Source organism: Canis lupus, chromosome 12 (genome assembly GCF_011100685.1).
Source record: "Canis lupus familiaris isolate Mischka breed German Shepherd chromosome 12, alternate assembly UU_Cfam_GSD_1.0, whole genome shotgun sequence".
NCBI lineage: Eukaryota > Metazoa > Chordata > Mammalia > Carnivora > Canidae > Canis > Canis lupus.
Window position 1 is genome coordinate 27,968,337 of NC_049233.1, and position 24,577 is coordinate 27,992,913.

A 24,577-nucleotide genomic window follows, 5' to 3' on the forward strand; every position below is an offset into this window, starting at 1 on the left:
GTCTCTCACGAATAAATAAAATCTTAAAAAAATAAAGATTTTAAAGTAATGTCCTCTGAAGTAAAGCTGCACTTGAAGCGGGAAAGAATATTTTTTCTTCCTACTTAATTTTCTAAAGAAATTTCTGATTACTTTTTTTTTTTTTAAAGATCTTATTTATTTATTCATGAGAGAGAGTGAGGCAGAGACACAGGCGAAGGATAACCATGCTCCCTGCAGGGAGCCTGATGCAGGACTTGATCACAGGACCCCGGGATCACGACCTGAGCCAAAGGTAGATGCTCAACTACTGAGCCACCCAGGCAGGCCTAAAGTTTCTGAATACTTTAATGTAAAAAAAAAAAAAATCAAACTAAAAAATGTAATAGGGGATCCCTAGGTGGCTCAGTGGTTTAGCACCTGTCTTTGGTCCAGGGCACGATCCTGGGGTCCCGGGATCGAGTCTTGCGTCAGGCTCCTGGCATGGAGCCTGCTTCTCCCTCTTCCTGTGTCTCTGCCTCTTTCTCTCTCTCTATGTCTATCATAAATAAATAAATAAATCTTAAAAAAATGCTATAAATGGAATAATAGGATAGACACAAACTATGAGAGGTTACATACACGTGGACAAGAAGAACCACATAAGTGAAGAAAGGATACCATTGTTGATGATCAGTAACTATTCTATATAAGCATGGCATCTATGCTATCTGATATCCTTGGTGGTGGGTGGAGCCACTTAGGACCCATAATGTGTTTGCCAATAAAATCAACAGGTAAATTTATTCCAAACAAGAACATAGACCATGTATCTTCTAATAAAGAAAGCACAATTTCTATGAGGTCACTTTGCTTCCCTGTACTTCCAATTCTGCTTTTCACGATGCACCTAAAAATAATAAGCTTCTATTCAAAAATGCATCTATGTAACTTCTCAAAGTTAGGGCATCACTGGTCATGTGTATTAAGACTAAACATCATCACAGTTTACCTCTCTCTTGCCTAATACAGGATTATTGTTGGCAAGAACATCAGGCATGTTCTGCATGTGTCACATTGTTTTATGTATGAGTCTGAGGCCAATTCTGAGAATACAATGTCTGTCCACATGCATTAAAGGAAAATGCTCCAGTTTACTGAGAGGAGTTCATATGCTCCATTGTTTTAAACTGCAAAGTGTAGGATGTTTTTTTATTGGCCAATTTCAAAAGCATGTTTATCCACTAATAAAAATTGCTAGTGATATTGCAGTTTTCTTCAAACCACAAGGCAGAAAGCTAGATATTTTTAATTGTACTTTAGTATCTCATAAGGAAATACCCTCAAGTAAGCCTCAGGCAAATAATGAGCTGTTGACAGTTTCTTTGGAAAAACTTCATTTGATTATAGTAGTATTTTCTTTTTCCTAAATATTAAAATAAAGCAAGCTAAAGTTTCTAGGATTCATAGAAACGATCACAGAGAGTTTTTCCTTTACAACATGTTTAGTAAAAAATTGAGCTTAAGGCATAAAAGGCTACTTTCAGCAAAGCTTCTCATGTGCTAATCCAAAAGAAGTTGATCTCCCTTTGGAAAGGATCCTGGAAAACTGAATTAGAGGCAGATTTTTTGGCCACCTTCGTACATGAGTTTCTTCAGCATAGTGGCAGAAATCAATGGTTTCTTTAAATAAAACACTCCAGGGACAGAAGAAATCAGAGCTTGGCTCAGTTCCTAGAATTTGTGTTTTTGCTTGTATGATCATTCCTTAGCAAGTACTTTCAAAGTCAAATCCTTTTTTCTACATTTATAATCAAAAGGAGTAAGAACCTAAACTCAGATATAAAATTCTGATTCTTAAAGTATTCTTATCCTGGTGCTATCAAATCTTTATTCTCTGACTCGGATCTATGACAACCAACCTTGTGCCAAAATAACAAGAGCAGTAGTTAAAGCACTCAACTTCTACACTTATTCAAATTATTTCATATTTTGGTGCATGTGAATGCATTTCAGTATGGGTTCTCTAGAAGCTATTATGCCTGTTTTTCCTTATATTGTTAATTCATTTATTCAAACATCCATCACTTCATTCATTCAGCAAAGCTTTATACAGTACTTAACATTCACCAATTACCATAGCTAAATGTTAAGGAATTTGAGATCTACTTTTTTCTGCTTGTTTATGTTGACCTTTTTTGAGACATGAATGATACATCTTAGTAATGTCTTCTAAATCCTATCCAGATGCATACGCATGTATTGTACCTTCCAAATATTCCTAGCCCAAAATAGTTGCTACCAAGTAAAGATGATGGTAGGTAAGAAAAAATATTAATGTCTATGATATCCTCTCCATCATCACCGCTAATATTTATTATATATGTTATTTATTATAACATTTAGTGATTACTCACAGCCATAAAAACTAGAAGTTCTAGGACTTGTCCCAAACTGCACAGTAATGATGGCAGTAGTAGAACTCTGGCGGTCCAACTCAAGAACTCATGCTTTTCAAGACCACATTATACGTGGTCACAACAATAATAACATAATGATGACTAGACAGCCTTGCTACTTCACGTTTCTGGACACTGTGGTATCACAATTAGAATGCAACCCGTTACTATGAACATTTGCATACACATATTTAAAAATTTTTAATGGTCAATGTAAAAATAATTGCAAACATTAGCTAAGCACTTTCTGCATGCAGGACAGATGCAATACATTTTATGATGTGCACAACAATCCTCTACAGTGGGTACTATTATTCTTAAACTTGACCAATAAGGGAAATAAGGTTCTCAGTTGCTCAGAAACAAACACAGCGTCTCACAATCAGTGGTAGTGTTGGGATTTGCTTCTAAGATACTTGTTTCCATAAACCTGCTTTAATTGGCAAGTTATACTTCTCTAATGCCAAGAAAAGTGAAAATATCCATGTCTTATTAAAATAGGCTCAGATAATTTTTGTTGCCATTGAATTATATTGCATTGACTAATGATAATTTTCATACAATTAAAATATAGTGGAGTTCATTAAAATGGCTTTTTAAGGATTTAGTTGTATCTTTATTATTTGAGGAAGATGAAAAATCTAGTTTTTAATGCTAGCAAAAAATGCATATTGACATAATTATTTTGCTAATAATAGTATTCCATTTTAAGCATTTTTTATAGAGCAGTATTTTCAAAATGTCTTCCTATTATCATCTGGGTTTTGGAATAGTAACAAGAGCACTTCCAGGGGAGACTGGGCAGGCAGAGTAGCCCCCCTCTACCTCTTCCTCTCAATCCAAGTCTCAAACAAAGAAGCTCCAACTTAAATTATTTCAAACCTTAGATGCCCATATAAGATTCTATTTATAAAAAGATCTCTGAGTTATAGCTAGTCTAGTTTTTCACAACTGAGTACACAATGAGTACATATTAAGGTGTATGCTTTAAGAAGCCTGAGGGTAATTTTTTTGGAAATTGTAATCTTATTTTCCTCTTTTTAAAAAGATCTTATTTACTTATTCATGAGAGACACAGAGAGTGAGGCAGAGGGAGAAGCACACTCCCTGCAAAAAGCCTAATGTAGGACTTGATCCCAGGACCCCAGGATCACAACCTGAGCCAAAGGCAGATGCTCAACACTGAGCCACCCAGGCATCCCATAATCTCTTATTTTCTAACAGCCATCCTATGCTATCTCTTTATTATAGAGACAGAAAGCAGAGTTTCTTCATGCCTCTGAATCTAAAAAAGTTCTTGATTCTGCTGTGTGATCTAATGAGCATAACCAGGCAAACACATTTATCTTGCATTAAACCTGTGATCTGATGACATCAGTTTACCTGATCACCTGCAACACCTGTGCCGTGACATTGTGAAGGGTCACACTGAGAAACTCATTGAATAGAACTAATTTTCTGTTATCTCATTAGTATGAAAAAGAGAAATGGAAGTCAAGTTGTAGAAAATAAAACTATAGATCTTGCATGAATGTGTTGTTGGCTGAGATTTGTATATGCCACATTTGGAAAAGATGCCTGCTGGTGGTGGTGGTGGTGGTGGATACCGTTATTATGGAAAAAGAAGAAAGCTTCATCAAATTCACATTCCATTATCATGTTCTCTCACTTCTGGTCACAAGTTAGACTTACTTTGTGACTTAATTATACAGCCCCTAAGTAAAGGTGAGACATGCAATATTGTTAATAATGATCCATGGGAGTTGCCTGGGTGGCTCAGTTCTTGAGCACCTGCCTTTGGCTCAGATCATGATCCCAGGGTCCTGGGATAGAGTTTCATATCAGGCTTCCCACAGGGAGCCTACTTCTCCCTCTGCCTATGTCTCTGCCTCTCTCTCTCTCTCTGTGTCTCTCATGAATAAATAAATAAAATCTTGGGGAAAAAAAAGAATGATCCATGGACCGTGGTTCAAATCCATAACCACCAATTTCACAATGCACAGGACAGCATATCACAACAAAAGACTATGCAGCCCAAAATGTCAATTCAGTTTTTTCCAATCAAGAGATTAAATGGGGTACCTCTTGAAAGGAAGGCTTTGTATTGCATAAAATCATTTCTTTGTTTTGGAAGTCGCTCAAATATCTTCATTCAGTTAGACAAATATAGCAGGGGACATATGTACAGAACTGACAAGGATTTGGACAAGCCAAGGGCCTATCCTTCTCAGGGCACAGATAAATATCTATTATTTGTTTAGCAGCAAGAAAGAAGCGTGGTGGTGGATGGATCATATCGCTGTTCTTCACTTATTGAGGAAGCAACTACTGATCTCCTCTGTCTCTTAAGGCCTCAGAGTACCTGGTCTTCTGGAAGGACTGGGAAGCCTTAAGGAGGAAATACTGTATTTTCTGCTCTCAACATTCAACTGATTGAGGGCGAAATATTTTCTTGGCATTGTCTTTGATTTCCACTTTGCTTTTTATCTAAAAAAAAATTTGTCTCATTATCATCACATTAGTGTAATGGAAACTTACTAATAATTTTTTTCTTAATTGTTCTTACAACGAAGGAGCAAGAGGTTAATTATTATGAACATAATATCTACATTCACCTTGTGTTACTACTCGGTTTAATATTCCTGTCACCTCACAAGTAGATCTGAGAGTACCCATTAGTTTCATTTGTAGAGTAAATTTTTCCTCCAGAATAATGATGTGCATAATAAACAGTTCATTTTATATTTGGATAGAATAGGTAACATTTTATAATTGTCTTCTAAAATATAGTATTTTGTGACTAAAACTATATACATATAAAGTGCTTTCTTTAATTTCTTTTTTTAATAATCTGGTTCTGACAATGTCAAATGACTATTTTGAAAATATTTTATTAATTCATTCATCAATCAATCATTCAATAAACATTTATTGATTGTTCTGCATAGCAATTTGTTAGGTCCTGAAAATATAAAAATTAATAAGCAAAGTTCCTATTCTCAAGTGCTCAGCTTTTAATCTTAGAATATTTTCTCTGCATGAATTTATCATTATTTATATGAAGGCAGACTAAAAAGGAAGCAGACCCAATTATATAACCACTTTCATTTCAAGTAGGTTATCACATGCTATACATATCAATTTGAAGCCATCAAATCCAGAACATTAAGCGATTTCATTCCCTAGTTGTAAAATCAATGTCCATTCCAAATTCAGACAGCTAAACATTTTAACTGGAAGTTTGTGGTTTATGGTTTGTGTGTGTGTGTGTGTTTGTGTGTGTACATATAAAACAATATTTCTAATTAGTCTTAAGAACTGACAGAAATGTGGGATCCCTGGGTGGCGCAGCGGTTTGGCGCCTGCCTTTGGCCCAGGGCGCGATCCTGGAGACCCGGGATCGAATCCCACGTCAGGCTCCCGGTGCATGGAGCCTGCTTCTCCCTCTGCCTGTGTCTCTGCCTCTCTCTCTCTCTCTTTGTGTGTGACTATCATGAATAAATAAATAAAATCTTAAAAAAAAAAAAAGAAAAAGAACTGACAGAAATGTAGGAGGTAATATTTTCTAACAAAACAGAACTGGTGTGCCTTTTGGAGTGATATGATAATTCCAAAAGAGAAATTGATGGTCTTTAATAGATATGCTAAGAAATCAAGTTCTTTAAAGCCACTGGTGAGATCACCAACAACAAGCTTTGTGTAGTTCTGAATGGGCTATGTTACTTAAGTTACTTTCAAATATATTTACACGGACATAATTACTTTTGATTATTTTAAGTGCTATAATTCTATGGAAGAAAATGTTTATTTTAGTACTTTCCCTTCTATTCTGTGTTCTTTCTAAATTCTATCCTAAAATTTTTCAACCATTTTAATAAAATTAAGTTCCTATTTTAGTGAGAGAGTTCTTCAATAATTAACACAGACTTTAATATAAAGTGTTACAATAAAGCTTGACTCAGAATTAAGACAAGTTACTGATTTCATCTGTTTAAAATAACCACAAGGGTGCCTGGCTGGCTCAGTCAGTTAAGTGTCCTCTGCCTTTGGCTCAGGTGATGATCTAGGGTCCTGGAATCCAGCCCATGTCAGGTTCCCTGCTCAGCAGAGAGTCTGTTTCTCCCTCTGCCCCTCCCTCCTGCTAATGGTTGTGCTGTCTCTCTCTCTGTCTCCAATAAATAAATAAATTCTTAAATAAAATAAAAAAAAAAATAAAATAAAATAAAATAAAATAAAATAAAATAAAATAAAAAAGTAACCATAGTGGGCACCTGGGTAGCTCAGTTGGTTAAGCATCTGACTGTTGATTTTGGCTCAAGTCATAATCTCCTAGTCATGAGATGGAGCTCTGCATAGGGCTCCCCATTCAGTGGGAAGTCTGCTTGAGATCCTCTCTCTCTTCCTTCTGCCCCTCCCCCCTATAAATAACCACAATAATAATAACTATGTCAAGTCTGTTTCTATATTTTTGACAACCTAAAATAAATATGCACACAGATACAAATACATCCAGTAAACCTTAAAGTCATTTGTTACAAAGCTTAAAAACAGGAAATGTTTAAGGATATTTGGAGGAAAAAAGTAGTTAAATATTGATAATATAATTATTGACATTTTACTAAATAACATATTATTTATGTGCCAAAATGTCTATAGTTTATCAGTTATCCAGACTAGTGTAAACATGCACACAAAGTCACATAACTCTAAAGAAAAAACTGGAGAGTGTATCTAGGTGACTAGAAAACCCAGCGATCCTACCCAACTAGGACTTCTGATTTCTGTGGCAGCTCTAGAGAACTGCTTTATCTCACCAGAAACCCTGCTTCTTCCTAAGACAACAAATATGGCTCATTTTACAATTTTCCTTCTTTTCCTTGGTAGTTTTCTCTGCTCTTCAATGAATGGCAACCTTTGAGATCTGAAATCAAGTTTCATTCCTGCCTTTCACTCCTTATTTAATAGTTATATAGTAATTGGCTGCTTATGTTCCAGTTACTGTGCTGGGTGCCAGGGAGATACTCAGTAGGGAATAAGACAAAAAAGTCCCTGAACCCATGATGCTTACAGTCTAGTTAGGGATACAGAAAATCAATGTGTGAAACAAGTATACACAAAAATTGGTGCTATGGCAGATAATACTTGAGTGGAAAAGCTTTAGATAGTTTAGAAAGATTTACTTAAAGAAATGTAACTTGAGTAATGAGAAAGGTGCCTAGGAGAGCCAACATGAGGACAGGGGAGAAAGAAAACACTAAGGAGGAGGATACACTATTCCAGTTAGAAGAAACGGTAAGATTAAAGACCATAATATAGAATACCTATTTTTTGAGAGTGCTAGGAGGGATAGTGCATCAAAGAGAATATAACATGGACAGGAAAGGAAGGCAGGTGTTAGGTAAGGTAGAAGAAAATATGCAAGAGCCCAAATGTGCAAGCCCATTTGTTGGCAGTGACAAGTAGTCTGTATTTTATTCTCAGAGTAAAGGTAAGCCTCTGAAGAACCTTTAAATAGAGAAGTGACTTGATATAGTGCACTTTAAATCTTGCTGACCAAAGTATGGTGAATATTCAGACACAGGCAATGGAGAACACCAATAGTCTAGATAAAAATGATGGAGGCTAAGACCAGGATACTTTCAGAGAGACAGAGAGAAATGGCAGATGGAAGATGAAATTTTGGAAAGGACTTTCTGATAGGGCTTGGAGTTAAAGAATAAAGAAATAGAGGGGTCAATGATGACTCTCTGTACATGGGAGATGACAGTTAATAGCTGATATAGGAGAGACTATGGGGAGAACTGTGTGGGATAGGAGCACAGATAGGTAAGTTGACAGTGGTAGGGAATAGAAATTTTATTTTACACAAGTTTAATATATGGGTGATGCTTAGAAGAGAACATATTAGGTAGGGGTTCAGATGTGTGAATGTGGAATTCTTAAGAAAGGTCAAAGCTGGGACAGGTCTAAGATGAAAAAGAAAAACTGGCCATTGATACAGGAAGAGTACCAAAAATTTATTCATTTCAAAGCAGAAAGGGAAAATTATTTCAAGAAAACAGAGTACTTTCACTGAAATGCTTAGTGAATGAAGACAGAAAAGTGTCTATTGGGTTTTTCCATGTGAAGGTCATACAGGGTGATCAATGTCATACTTAGCACGAATTATACCTCTTTATACATGTTGTCTTGGAGTAATGATTATTAAAAGCTCTCTTTTCACTCTAATAACGCTATCAGTTACATGATAAAACTCCCTAATTACAGGTGATATTAATAAATGCTGTCTTGGTTGTGGACCATGGAAGCCAGATTGGATTGGATTGAAGAGTGAATGGCAGGTAACACAACTGAAATAAGCATGCCCTGGCTATCCACAGTTAAAAGGAATTTTCTAGCTATGTTTAACTCTGACCTTTCTGTGATTTATTTATTTTATTTTTGACAATTAGAGAACTGTTATCACTGATTTGTTTTAATTTGGTCAATTACATAAGAAATCATTTCACACATTATCATGGTGCTGTTTCAAATATTTTATTAAAATCTTGCAACAGTTTAATCTTTTTCTAAAAAAATGAAAACTTTTTAGCTTAAATTTGGGAAAATGAATTAGCATAGTGTTTCTTCACAGAAGCATAATAATTAATCATTAATGATTTGTTCCCATCGGGGGCAAAAAAAAAAAAAAAAAACACTGAACAGGATTATCAAGGAATTAACATTTCAATGGTTTCTAGAACTTTTCTACTATTCAATCTATGGGTGCCGTCTTAATGTATTCATTTTTAATGACATGTGGTGATCAATGAGGCTTTAACAATTAAAGTAACCTTCAAGGTCATACAGAGAGTAAGCCAAAGCTGCAGATAACTGACAACTTTAGAGAATGCTAACTTGGGGAGAGATTTCATGTGTACAATCTAAATGATACACATACCACATCATGCCATATGGATCCTAGTAAATGAACTGTGAAGACCCTTATGGAGCCATGCCACACTTCCCAGTTAGAGTGCTTTGAAACTTAACTTTGCTATTGTTATATCTTTTGATATATTCTGGTTATAAAAATGACCAAACTAGAAAAGATATTTGGCTATCCATTTTGAGAAAGTTTGTTACAGAAAAATGTTACATATTTTAAAACTAATAATACACAACTTAAAAAAAGCAATATACAGACTTGGCTTTTGATTCTGAATTCATTCCAATGAACATACAAATGAGAATCTACATTAAAGCAATGCATTAGTTATGCTTTGGAAATCCCTTCTACAAAATCACTTTTCACTAATAGAAGCAACTTTAGAAATAATTCTTAATAAAATGAGTCATTTTCAAATTATAAAAGGAATCTAAAAATATTTTTGAGAGTTGATCTTAGTATTAATTTTCAGAAATAGTAATAATGATGTTTTAAACATGTTTCTTAAAAGTGAGTTCACCTCTCAGCATACAACTGATTCCTAACATCTGACTTTCCTGAGATTTTGACTCAATAAGCTAATTACATTGTGGTGGTTTACAAATAAAGAAAGAAAGGAAGGAAGGGTGGAAGAAGAAAAGAAAGGAAGAAAGAAAGGATTGATTTAGAGTATCTTATTTAGCATTTCAAAATACATTAAAATGAATCCTAATACTTCAAGTTCATAAGAATTAAAATTTATCATTCAACCACTATCTTCAATATTGCAAGTTTCTTTTATAAAATAACACTAATCTTTGTTTATTTTTACATTTACATTTAAATGCTTAACAGAAACGTTTTACAAAAATCACAACCAGTACAACTTTGTTTTATCTACTTTGGCAAGACTTTTCTTTAGTATCTGTTTTCTCACATTAAGATATTTGGCTATCTGTAATGTAATATTAAAATTAAGAATTACCCATTTTCAGTTTGTTTTCAGTATGTTAATTAAATGTAATATTAAAATTAAGAATTACCCATTTTCAGCTTGTTTTCAGTATGTTTATATTAGTATAAGAGACAGAGTTCACCTTTTGGCAAAGCTAAGAGGAAAATGAAGAAGCCAGACAGATAGGATGTGAGTCAAGCTATTTCAGGTCAAATTAAAGAACATGGGTAATCAACCATTACTTGTTAAAATCTGCATTTGTGCTGTGCTAGTGTTTGTTTCCCTAGGTAGTTGGACCTCTGTAGGACATACATTTGGATGCCTCAGAAGTTGCCACTGAATTGTCATGATTCCAGCTATAACTTCTTGCTTCCTAAGAGCATGTGTTTGGAAGAAAAAAGCCAACTCTACTTTATGATCTTGTCTATTTCTAGCCTATGAGATATTATCTTGTTTAAGAAAATATCCAGAAAATTATTTTGAAATTAGTTTTTCTAAAAGAGAATGACTCAGCCTTCTGTTTTTATACTTTGAATTTTTATATCCTGGATGTGTAGTAAAATATCTAGATGTAATAACTTCCCCATAAACACACATGCATATAGCTACTATATGCTGCTTATAGTAACTTCCACATTTTCTACTGATGTTCCTACCTAAACTGTCCCCTAAACTCTGAAGGTTCAGGTGATCCCCAGGTTGAGCATCAGCTGCAGAACTTCCACAAGGTAAAGACTATGTCTTGTTTAAGGAAAAAATAAACAAAAATTCTGATGTTTAATTCATATATCAAGTACAACTAAAACTAGCTCTGTGTTCCTCTGCTTTGACTAATGATATAACAGCAATAACATTTTCTGAGATCAATTTCAGTAATTTTGTAATTGGTAATGTGTTTTTTTAAATGTTCAAATATAATGATGGGAAATGTCCTACTTTAAAAGCATAATTATTTTAACTTGTGTTTTAAAACAGTTTCTAAAATTGGTACAAATTTATTGGAGTATTTGTATAAATTGAGTTTAAAATCTATAACTTTAAAAATGATTAATTCCTAATTGGATTAACTGGCCCTTGCAGATTACATTTTAAAATTCTTATTTCCAAAGTTCAATGATAAAATTTCTCTCTTATTCACTATATTTTGCATTGAAATGAATATATGCCATGAGGGGAAAAAAAAGGTAGGTTTATGTTACAGGGACATTTTGCAGGCTCTATAAATATAGTTTAGAATAACTGAGTTGCTTATTCTTATTTTGTTCAAGTTGAAGTAAAATCATTATTCCATTGGCATGTTTTTCTTGACACTACTGACAGTGGTTAATGAAAAGATTAATGAAATAATGTACACATTTCATTAGAGAAAAAAATGTTTACTTTTTAGAAAGTGGTTAAATGGTTTATTTCTTTCCTTTTCCACCTCACTGATTTTCCAGCACTCTGTGACAAAGCAATCCTGCTCTGGCTGACACATGTCAAGTCCTTGGCTTTATTATTAATGTCTTCAAAAGAAGGACAAAACTTTGATGCTTACTGTGGTAACAACGTTCTAATTGTCCTGGTTCACTATCAAAGAATGATGTCTTTGTTTATACATACATACACATGCACATATACACATATGTTATTTCTTTCAGACTGTTCTGGTTTGAATGTACAATCTGAATGCTTATGTTCCCTACTAGTCAAACAGATTAAAAAGTTCAATGTTCTTAGTGTGAAGATGAAATTATTTATCATTCACAGGCACTGTGCACCCACATTTTAGGTAAGAAAGCTATCTATTGGAGGGCGCCTGGGTGGCTCAGGGTTCCAGCGTCTGCCTTTGGCTCAGGGCGTGATCCCAAAGTCCTGGGATCGAATCCCACATCAGGCTCCTTGCAGGGAGCCTGCATTTCCCTCTGCCTGTCTCTGCCTCTCTCTCTGTGACTCTCATGAATAAATAAAAAATCTTAAAAAAAAGAAAGTTATATATTGGGATAATTTCAGTCATAGAAACACAAATGATGAAGAGATTATTTACAATATGTAATTTGATATTGTATGCATTTTGAAGCTCGTTATAATTACTAAATAAACAGTATATATTATACATATATAAATTTCTATTTCTACTTTCTTCTTATAAGCAGCCCAGTGAACCACTTAGAGCCAAGATTCAAGAAATATAAATACCATAATTCAAATTAAACTATTAAGTGTTACAGACTTTGTTTACTAATTATTTTTTTTGTCTTTATCTCTAAAGGTAAACAGTTATCTTACTTCCTCTTGTAGAAATAGTTCTCATCTTGAATATTCTACATTGTTTTAACTTTCTTCCTAGGTGCAAAGTTAGAAAACCTTCTGCAGTTCGCTTTGCTATTTGGTGTATTCACATGAGTGAGTTCTAGCCAACAGAAAGTCAACAGAAGTGAGACATGATACTTCTAAGTCTCTTTCCATTAAACCATCCACCCATTTTCTGCCATGTTAACTGGAGGAGAATAATGTTTTCACTCAAAAACACACATCACACTGAAACTAATATAACTTGAACATGGTTTAATAAATTAACTCTTCAAAGATGTGGTAGGGGTTGGAAAGCCACATGGGATAGTACTGGATTCCAGGACCATAATATAATTACTCTGATACTGCTTCTATATCTAAAGGCTATCAGGAACTGAAGAGTTATCAGAACTTGAAGGAGAAGGTCATCTGCAAAGAGTTGAAACCTTCACTAGAGAGAATGAACCAGCTCCTGGGACACTACACAAGGCCAAGGGAATATATAACTCAACATTAATCGTTTGCTTTTCAAATTACTTGCCAGTGTTCCCCAATGACTGAACCCTACAGGAAGCAGGAGGACAAGGGAGCTTGTATTAGTTGGCTAAACCTGCCTCAAAAAAAGATGAACAAACCAGGTGGCTTCAATAAATGAAATGTATTACTTAACAATTTTGTAGTCTTGGAAGTCCAAGATCAAGGTGTCAGTAGGGATGGTTCCTTCTGAGGGCTGTGCGGGAAAGTTCTATTCCAGGTCTCTCTCCTTGGATTGTAGAGAGCAGCCTTCATGGCTTTTTACATTGTCTTCCCTTTATGCTTCTCTCTCTGTGTCCTAATTTCTGCTTTTCATGAGGATACTGGTCACCCTGGATTAGGGCCCACTCCAATCAGTTTAACGTTATTACCTCTTCAAAGCCTCTATCTCCAAATGAAGTCACATTTTGAGATACTAGAAGTTAGGACATCAAACATAAATTCTGTAGGATCACAGTTCAAACCTTTACAAGCCCACAATGTAATTTATACAGGTCAATTCTGAAGGACTAGAGAAGAGAGAAAGAAACTATACAGTGGATCTGGAGAGGTGCAGAAACTTAGAATCTATTGTGTACTATATAGCTTTGCATACTGAATTAAGGAAAGCGAATATTTCTTTGATCATATTATCTGCTTCCCTTACTTAAAAATTCTCCAGTCAGTCTCTATTGCTTACGATGTAGTTCACAGTTCTTTTTTTTTTTTTAATTTTATTTTATTTAGGATAGTTACACAGAGAGAGAGAGAGAGAGAGAGGCAGAGACATAGGCAGAGGGAGAAGCAGGCTCCATGCACCGAGAGCCCGATGTGGGATTCGATTCCGGGTCTCCAGGATCGCGCCCTGGGCCAAAGGCAGGCGCTCAACCGCTGCGCCGCCCAGGGATCCCTAGTTCACAGTTCTTATTGTGGCATTTGACGACCTATATAATCCGACTGTCACTGCATTTGCAGACCTCATCCTCCCTGGTGCCTACCTAAAGGGTCTCAAATATGCATTTCCTTCCTTTCTTCATTTGATACTAAACTTACTTAAGAAGCATTCTTCTATCATCATCTAAGAGAAATAATGTTGTTATAGTAAAGGCTTTGTATCCAATTGAAAAAGTACTGGTTAATGTGTGGGTTTCATTGGTACATGTCAGTCTTCCTAAGTTTCATTCACAATTTTTATATCCACTAAGGCTTTTTTTTTTCAAAACTCACTATAATTTATTGTATGTCCACATGACTAAGCATAAACAGTAGCTGGTAAGCAATTCAAGAGTACCTGAAGATGTTCTCATTTGTTCTGTTTTATTTGGGTCTGTACATTTGTCAGTATAGGAGCAGCCTACCCAAAATCAAAGTGCCACACCAACAAATTCTCCATGAGACATCTCCAGGAGAACTGGTAGAGTTATGCAATTTACTTACAACTCAGGATGTACACTAAAAGTGTATGACTATGAAAGGAAATGAAAGGATTTTGTTGTTTCCTTTTTTTTTTTTAAAGGCAGGGATTTACTTTTAATTGGTAGGCACATAAAAAACAAAACAAAACAAAACAAACAAACAAAACACTTCAAAGTCCCATACTTGAGGAGGTTAGAAGAGCCTAATTTATGTCTGTCTTTGAATTCCAAATCCTACATCTTTCAAGACAAAGGTGGATTATTTTTTTAAACATTTTATTTATCTATTTGAGAGTGAGTGAGAGAGACAGCAAGAGCCGGGAGAGGGGCTGAAGGAGAGGGAGAGGAAGAAGCAGATTCCCCACTTAGGAGGGAGCCCCACTGCAGGGCTCGATCCCAGGACCCGAGGATTATGACCCAAGCCTAAGGCAGAGGGTTAACCAACTGAGTCACCCAGGAGACCCAAGAACTAAGGTAGATATTAAGTAGGACTTTTCTTTATTCTAATTTTTATTTTAAAATTGTTATTTATTTATTTGAGATAGAGCAAGAGAGTGCACAAACCAGGAAAAGGGGCAGAGGGAAAGGGAGATGTGGACTCCCAGCTGAGCAGAGAATGCTATGCGGGGCTGTATCAGGACCCTGGGATCATGACCTGAGCTGAAGGCGGACACTTAACCAACTGAGCCATCCAGGAACCCCTAAGTAGACTTTAAATAAGTTAAAAAAAAATCCTCATTATATATTGAATACAAGTTCTTTTATTGTAAAACTATATGGTATTAATATATATCATGATACATAATGACGGTATGATCATGTAATATATGCAATGATGTTTATAATACAAACACATGATATGTAACATAATTAATATAAATATAAGCATAATTATGATAAATATACCAACAGATATGGATGAAATGCAGCATCACACTCAGATTTGCATTTGCCTGAGAATATATGCACCACTATCTTAGGTTCTCTCAGCACCTCATGCTTAAATACACCTATGGCATTCAACAGTGGAGTAGCAAACGTATACCTATCTGTGCTGGTTTTTCCTTTTGATATACTACATGCTGCTGTTCATCAGCCTAACATCACAGCCTGGTTCTGTTTTCACTTTTCCTCCTTTCGTTAAAAGATGAGTAACAGCTCTAGCTAATTTCTCACCAAACTGGTTTCTAATATGTGTGCTTTTTAATATTTGCTAGTGTATATTTCACCAAACTTAAGCATTCCATATTTTCCTTCCTGCTTTTGTTAAGCTATGCAATCACACATTTCTTTTTTATTTCTTTTTTATTTATTTATTTATTTATTTATTTATTTATTTATTTATTTATTTTTAGATTTATTTATTTATTCGTGAGACACACACACACACAGAGAGGGGCAGAGACACAGGCAGAGGGAGAAGCAGGCTCCATGCAGGGAGCCCGACGTGGGACTCGATCCCGGGTCTCCAGGATCACGACCTGGGCTGAAGGCGGGCTGAAGGCGGCGCTAAACTGCTGAGCCACCCAGGCTGCCCCACACATTTCTTTTTTAAAGGGGCCATGCTGCTCTGCAGAATATCTTGTTTTTCCTTATTCTTAAAATAATGAACTGTGTTACTTTTTCATGGAGGATATTTGTTTCATTCTTTCTGAGAGCACTTCATCGTGGACTGAGAGAAACCTTGCTACTCTTTTTCCTACAGTTCCATAAAAGCATGTGAGGAAAAATGCTTTTCTTATATTCATATTTAAGGGTAATGTCATTAACAGAAATGAGATACAAAAGTTAGAACTAGGAATGAAATGTTTGCATACAATTTAGCTTTACTTTAAAGAGTATGTTGGGATCCCTGGGTGGCGCAGCGGTTTGGCGCCTGCCTTAGGCCCAGGGCGCGATCCTGGAGACCCGGGATCGAATCCCACGTCAGGCTCCCGGTGCATGGAGCCTACTTCTCCCTCTGCCTGTGTCTCTGCCTCTCTCTCTCTCTCTGTGACTATCATAAATAAATGAAAATAAAAAAAAAAGAGTATGTTAATGGTAAAAAAAAATGTGGTGACAGCATTCTTTAAATTTAAAATTGAAGATATATTTTTCCTTTTTACCTCTAAAGGTATATTTTAAAGGTATAAAAAATAAAATTAATGGAGGCCCACTCTTGTTCTTTATAGATGATAATGACAGACGAGAGTATATTTGTATAAATTTCCCATTACTTTAAATAAACCAATAACTTTTGAAAAAGAATTTCTAAATTTAGAGAATTTAGACCAGATACAATCAACTACTTGTTGATAAAAAATTAAAGCAACAAATAGTATGTAAATTGCAAAAAGAAAAAAAAGTCATATAACATAAAAGAAAGTGAGTTTTTAGTTGTTAAATATCCTTAAAGTAACCTGTGATAAGACTAGTGAAAAATAGGTACTCGTGGGGTTTTTGTAATGTTTTACATTTAATGTTTCTTTAAAGAAGATTTTAAATAGTATGTTGTCATTCTTAAAACACAGACCAGACATGTTATAATAGAAAAAAAAAAAAAGATCAGGTCAGGGGGCAGAGATTGTGGTTTTAATCTTGGCTTCTGTTAAAAAGAGAACCACAGGTTCAAAATAGAGTCATTTAGGCCAAGTCAGCAAGCAAGAGTTAACACCTAACGTAACTGCAGTTTTAACTCCCTAGGAATGTGACATTTGACCAGTCAACATAGTCAATACAAGAAAATTTACCGTTAGACACTTTCTATTCTCCTTCGGAGGGTAACCTTGCCTACACAATGTATTCCTTGCTAATAAATTCTCCTTTTTCTAATGCCCTCTCTCTGACTTGAAAAACTTTGCTTTTGTGTAGCTCAGCAGAAAACCCCTCTACTTGCTAGATGGGATGTTATCCTCATTAAGGAATCATTTAATAAGGTCAATCAGACCTTCAAATTTACTAGGTTGAATTTTTTGTTAACATTTCCTACTGACTAACAATGAGAAAGATGCCTATTTTCTTGAGCTTTAGCTTTCAAATGTGAAAAATGAGTGTTACGGACTGAATTATGTCCCCTGCAAACTTCCTGTGTTGAAGTTCCAACCCCCGGTGCTTCAGAATGTGACTATATTTGAAGACAGGTTTTTAAAGAGGTAAGTAAGTAAAAATGAGATCATAAGGTTGGGCTGTAATCCAACATGACTGATATCTTTATAAGAGGAGGAAATTAGGACACAGATACACACACAAAAAAAATACGATGTGAAGACACAGGGATAAGACAACCAACTATAAGTGAAGGAGAGGGTCTCAAAAGAACCAACCCTGCTGATACCTTGATTTTACACTTCCAGCCTCCTGAATTGTGAGAAAATAAATTTCTGTTGCTTGAGTAACTCAATCTGTGGTACTTGGTATGGCAGCCTGACCAAATCAATATAATGGCTTTATGAATCTTACTAGGATTAAAACAGTTACTTGCTTATAAAACATCTGACATATGGTAGTTGTTTAATGTGTGCTATTAGCATTGTTCTTACAGCTGAAAGTCTTTCATTGGGCAGGTCATTTATAATTCTTATCTTTGTCTTATCTTGAATATACAGCAATTCTTTTAGGGTTAAGAGATCAAATTATATTATGTTTCTATAGCATGGGTCATAAGGTCTATGCCGTAAAACATATTCGTAGGTTTGGAATAGGAGCAGCCTTGCAATTGTGCCATTTCTTTAACTATGTCCTTTTCTGTATTTAATCTGTGTTTAAGTTTGTAAAATGTAGGTAATAATTATACTTGTCCTTAACAATAAATAAATTCATATATGTAATACAATTACTGCCTGACACATTATTGGTGTTTAATAAACTTTAAGTATGATTACTGTGTTTTCAATGATTTTTTTTAACCCTTTTTTTTAACATATCATAGGCCAGGAAAGTTTCTTCTTGTGTACCATTTTGTTTCTTACATCACTTCTTATCTGTCTTTCTTTGAGGGGGCAAAATAAGTCTTTCATAATTTATTTTTACTGCTGCCCTAATACTCATACACCTGCTTTACCTTCAGATGATGGTAGTGTCTGCCCAGGAAAATTGTTAACTTGGCTAAAATGGCATTTCCCAAAGTGCACTGCCCCCAATGTTAGTTACTCAAAAGGTTAAAATGCTAAAGAAATATACTAAAGGATTCTGTGCCCATATTTTGAGTTAAGCGAAGAAAATGAGGCTTTATTAAATAGCATCTTAGGGCTCTTAAAAAGCTCTTGTGCATTTTGAACAAAGGAGGTATGTGCGATGTAGCCTTTCCTTAATTTAGTCAGTAGTAGACTGTTTTTAGGTGAGTTTTCCATAAAAACATTCTTCTAGAGAATAGAATTTGGCAAGTTCTGGCTGAAGGAAGGTAGAATATCCGTAAGATCTCCAAATAACTTCTTTACAAGTCTGTTTTGGCCTGTTTTCCTCTTTATTTGTTTTAAATAGATAATTATTATTACTAAATAATAATATATTGTTACAACCAAATAACTTATTATAGTCTATATACTGGATTAGGACTGTGGTTAAGTATCTTAAAGCACCATTTAATTAAAAAATAGTGTAGGGAAGCAAAATACTAATATAAAGGCATTAATTCTATATTAAAAATTAAGCCTTACTATATACATCAAAGGAAAATTAAGGCAAAATATCATTTTCCCTTGTCCAGAGTGGCAAAATGATATCTGATGTTGGTGAAGGTGTGGAGATAGAGTCACCTTCAATCACAGCTTTTGGGAATATAGTAATATACATGTTCAATTTTCTATCTGGACTGTGGTATAATGAATCATTTTAATTTTCTTCTTTATGTTTTTTTCTGGATGTTATAAATTCTCCACAGTTAATGTGCTTAAGTTTGCTTACTAAAAGAAATATCATTTCATTTGTTTTTATGATTCCTCTAATTTGAAAATAATATGAAACTTTCAGGGCTTCTTTGTAAAGCTGCTTCTATAACTTCATTGATAATATAACCCCTATAACATTCTTTCCTCAGTACTATTTTAGGACATAGAAAAAAGACGGAATGACTTGCTAAACGTTAATTTGCATACAAGCTTATGTGAATACTAATCACTATAACCTTGTCTTTATAAAAGGCAAAAACAATATCCAGAGGAATTTAAGTGTTAAAGAAATTCTTTTAAATGTAGAAGAAAACAGGCATATATTACCTGATAAGCAGTGTATACTTCTGTCCATCATCTACTTTAATAGTAGTGTTAATGCTTCTCAATTTTGCTTCACCAGCACAGAAAAAGTAGTACTATAGAGAAAAAAAAGAAAAGGTTTTCTTTAGTTTTTCACTATGAAATTAACACTTTATATTTGTATCAGACTTAGAATTTACTAATAATTTTTATATTGCTTTGGAGTCAAGGGGTCTGAAACTTAGAAAAGTGACAGTGCAATGTATACAACTAATAAAAGCTAGAATTCAAACAGATAAATGTTAAAGTATCAGATACACATACATGCACCATACATGTGTATGCATACACACATACACACACACACTATGCTTGTTTCTTACCAGTATTCTGGGGAACATATGTGAGGAAGGCAGCTTTTTCTGCTAGCCTAAAGCAACTGTTATTGGCAAATTTCCTTAGATATTACCAATTGAGCAATGTGAAGACCAGTGAATACAATCTAGAGGGTGATGTTAGTGTTCAAGGAAGGGAACTTTAAAGATTATGGAAATTAACCATTCATTCTAAGCTTCCTGAGGCTTGTTGGGGGGTGGATCTTTGTCAGATTACTACTAATTGAATAATAGTTTAAAAGGGGGCAGATCATGTCTATAACAGGTACATTTGATCAGGACCCCCTGGAAATTCCACAGGTGGGCTGAAGTGGCCTATTCACCCTCTAAACAGCGTATGCCTGCATGTGTATTAGTTATATTACAGTTATTCTTTCCCAGAAAGGGACTTATCATATCTGCAAGAAATCAATAACACACATGTAAGTTAAAGAAACACAGTTACATCGTGGTTCATAACTTCTGTGCATCTAGCCATATATGTGTTTGTATATCTATATACCTATATCTTATCTGTATCTATATATATTTTAAGAGGAAGAATAGGAGGAGGGCAGGGACAGGAGAGGGAGAGAAAGAATCTTAAGCAGGCTCCACATTCAGCATGGAGCCCAACGTGGGACTCTATCTCACAACCCTGAGATCATGACCAGAGCCAAAATCAAATTGGATGCTTAACCAACTGAGTCACTTGGGTGTCCTACATCTAGCTATATTTAAATTGATAGATCTAAAATTTCCTACATATAATCTAAAGATAAATATTATGCTATATATTTAAAATTTACAATATTTGGCCATTGCAAAAGATTCTTTTCCTTTACAAAATTATCTACTATTAGTTGACTTTAAGAAATATGTTTAACAGTATATTTAAATATTAATAATAAAATATAAAATGTTAAACAGCATAATCACATTTTGAGATTTTCAAAAACAAGTCGACCTACATGAACTTTGCAGGGAAAGTAGTTGCATAACATTTGGCTATACATTCTTTTCAAGCTCTGTGTAACTAGGTAAAAGTCAGTGTTTATTAAGTTCTTATTCTATACCTAGTATACAACTGATGTGACCAGAGAGAATATTTAATATTTTTAATAGCATAAATATTGATTTAGCTGTTTCTTATATATAATATTCGAAGTTCTACATTGTTAATGAAGATAGTTATTTGAACTTAAATAATAATGTACTGACCAACAGAGAGTTTGTTTATGTCTGTAAGAAGGTTAGTCTCCTTGATTTGTTCAAATATATCAGAAAATGCTTATTCAGGTACTACTAAGTCTTGTTAATTCCCTATTATCTTCAGAGCTGTCAAAGTCAAATAAATATAAAATACTTAATGGGCATTTCTATTATTTTTAATTGAATTTTTCTTTTATTATAAATAGCTCCTTTATGATATACATATTATGATATATAGACTACATATATATAGTGACTATTTACTGAGTGATTGCTTCGCATCACAGATGATTAAAACACCTTGTAAGTAACAACTGATTGCTTCCTTACAAAACAAACAAAAATCTAGAAGTAGGTACTATTCTTTTATTAGTTCCATTATTTAGAGGTAGAAACTGAGGTGAAGTGGTTTGCCCCTCGCCAGGGAGGCACAGTGATTTGCAATACAACTAATAAGTCTGGGGACTGGTGTTTGAGTTTCAACAATGGACATTATCTATGTACTTAATTCCTTGTTATTAGAAAGAGCCAATAAAATGTTTTTAAAAACTGGTTCAAAAAAATTTTAATTAAAAAATCAAGTTTCATATTATTAAACTTTCCTAAAACTTAAATTTCCTAAAAAAAGAAAAAAACATTTGACTAACAACTCTGCATTTCTAGAATGGGTCTTAATTATGATCACTGTGGAAGTGCAACCATAAATATGTCTTTTTGTGAAAACTGTAACATAAATGCATTCCTCATATGATTATACTTTAAAAATAGATGAAGAAATTGGAGCATAGTCTCAACAAATCATAGCGGAACAAGGAAAATCTTAAAATCATGAAGATAGAATAACACTGAAATTTCCCTTAAATCATTCCAAGGAAGCAGCGATGTGAGCAGAAAGAACAAGAATTCTGGCTTTACACAACAAAGTAAAAATTCTTTATCTACATTTCTTAAAAGAGTTCCAAAAGCGTGTATAATACCAAAAACTCTGTGAGAAGCAGTTTTGTGAGATGCAGAGAGAAAATACCTAAACTTCGCATTTGATTAATATGTCCCAGACATCTTTCTACGTGTTTATATGCATGTACTTTATTTACTCGTATTACATTTACATCACAACATTTATTCATTTACTAATTTGAACCTCATAGCAATCTTTATTACCCTCATTTTACAAGTGAGTAAATTTAAGCACAAAGCGCTTAAGTGACTTGCAAGGTCTCAAAGCTCCTAAGTGGCAGAGCTGGGCTCCAAACTGAGTCTAGCTCTAGAGCCCATGATCTTAATGAATCTTCTCAAGATGGAGGCTGACATAGAATTTCATTTATTTATTTATTTATTTATTTATTTTTTGACATAGAATTTCAATTCAATAAACGATAGTAATTATTACAGACATATCAATATATATCCTTTGTCATAAAACCTAAAGAAAAGAAATTCTTTTTTTTAATAATAAATTTATTTTTTATTGGTGTCCAATTTGCCAACATACAGAATAACACCCAGTGCTCATCCCATCATATGTTCTTACTCATTTGGGGAATATAAATAATAGTGAAAGAAAAGAAATTCTACATGTCTTTTTAAACCATTGTGGTTTTAGAATTCCTCAATGTCTTGATTCAACCTATTATGAAAGTATTTTCATTCATTTGAAAGTGAAAGAAGTCTCCAATGATTCATTGTTTCATAAAATATTTTCTTCCACAGTCCCTTAAGTCTCTGGTAATTCCTCATAATGTCTCTTGGAGATGTCCCAGTGATGTTCTCTAGCTGAGACAGACACTTAGTTAATGGGAGTTGAGTCTAGGGCAGAAAAATGTACTGAAGGGAAACATTTTGAGTGTGGCCAGTGTTCAATATTATGTGTGTTTTTTAATTTTTTACATTTGGTCTCTACATTTCTTTCTGCTTGTTATAAGATTAATGGAAAATTTTGGTCTTTAGTTGAGGAAAATGCTATAGAGCAGAGATCAACAAACTTTAAGGGTAAGAATGATTCTGAGGATTCCTTACTGTATTCTATTTATTTTATAATTCTATTTTCTTACTCCTGTTTTACCTGCTCTATAATCAATTGGAAGTTATACAAGAAAAAAAAGAGTGTTTTAATTCTTCACTGAATCCTCAGAACCTGGCAAAATGATTGATAATAGATAAATGTTCAATGAATGAGTGAACATATACATGAATGAATAAAAATACTACTGCTACTAATTGGTGCATCTGGCTGATATTTACTAATGGCATCAGACTTTGTACTAAATAATATATATGAGTTTATATTACTTAAGAAAGATGAACATTTAAAGAAAATCGAACTGGAATATGGCTTATTTAATTTATAAGGTATAACTCACTGTTTCAGGGAAATTCACAAATTTAAATCATATCAGAAAAGAAATGGTAGATAAAAATACAGTATTATGTTTCATATATTACTCTATGTTGAGTTTATTGGCTTACTGCAGTGATGAGTTTGATGACTTCCTAAATCGGGGTATTTACAAGAATATGAGTTGATTTGTTAAGGCAGAATGGTGTTGAAAGAAGAGCAAACTTGGATTTTTAAAAAGGGTTGTTATAAAGACTACCGTGTGTTAAATCCATATCTCAAAGTTTTTGATCTCAGAAACTCTTTGTGCTCTTAAAAATTACTGAGGACCCCAAAGAGTTTTTGTTTACTGGGTTATGTTTGTCAATAATTATAATGCTAAATTTTATTTATTTTTATTTTTTAAAGATTTTATTTATTCATAAGAGACACAGAGAGAGAAAGGCAGAGACACAGGCAGAGGGAGAAGAAGGAGCCTCAAGGAGGGGAGCCTGATGTGGGACTCAATCCTGGAATTCCAGGACCATGCCCTGAGCCAAAGGCAGACACTCAACCACTGAGTCACCCAGGAATCCCATAATGTTAAAATTTAAAACAGACATTTTTAAAATACAAAAATGTGTAAGTACACATTACATTAATGATCAGAAAGATGACATCTCACATGACATGAAGTCTCTGAAGAACTCCACTTATGAGAATAAGAGTGAAAAAGGCAAATAACAGTATTTTTATGAAAGTAGTTTTTCCCTTAAGGATTGTCTGAAAAAATTTTAGGGCTCCCCAGATCACATCTTCCATTAAAGATATAAAAAAATGGTGGCAATTTCTATCATTGGGATACTTGGAAACACCACAGTGGAAAAAAGGTTAAAAACAGAGAATTAAAGCTATTTAAAATACTCTATTTTGTTATATAATATTGAACACAAAATTACAAAAACATAACACACAGACTACTGGTGGTTATAAAAGACATATTTAAGATAAAATTTTGAGAATAACCA

The 24,577-nt window shown here is 34.1% G+C and overlaps 1 protein-coding gene across 1 annotated transcript in view; it reads right to left on the reverse strand.

Moving 5' to 3' along the window:
• EYS (eyes shut homolog) overlaps positions 1-24,577 on the reverse strand; it is a 1,532,152-nt gene that overhangs the window by 563,865 nt on the left and 943,710 nt on the right. The window contains exon 25 of the mRNA XM_038554428.1: positions 19,674-19,765. Coding sequence (XP_038410356.1) covers positions 19,674-19,765 — 92 coding nt within the window. The remainder of the gene's footprint in view (positions 1-19,673; positions 19,766-24,577) is intronic.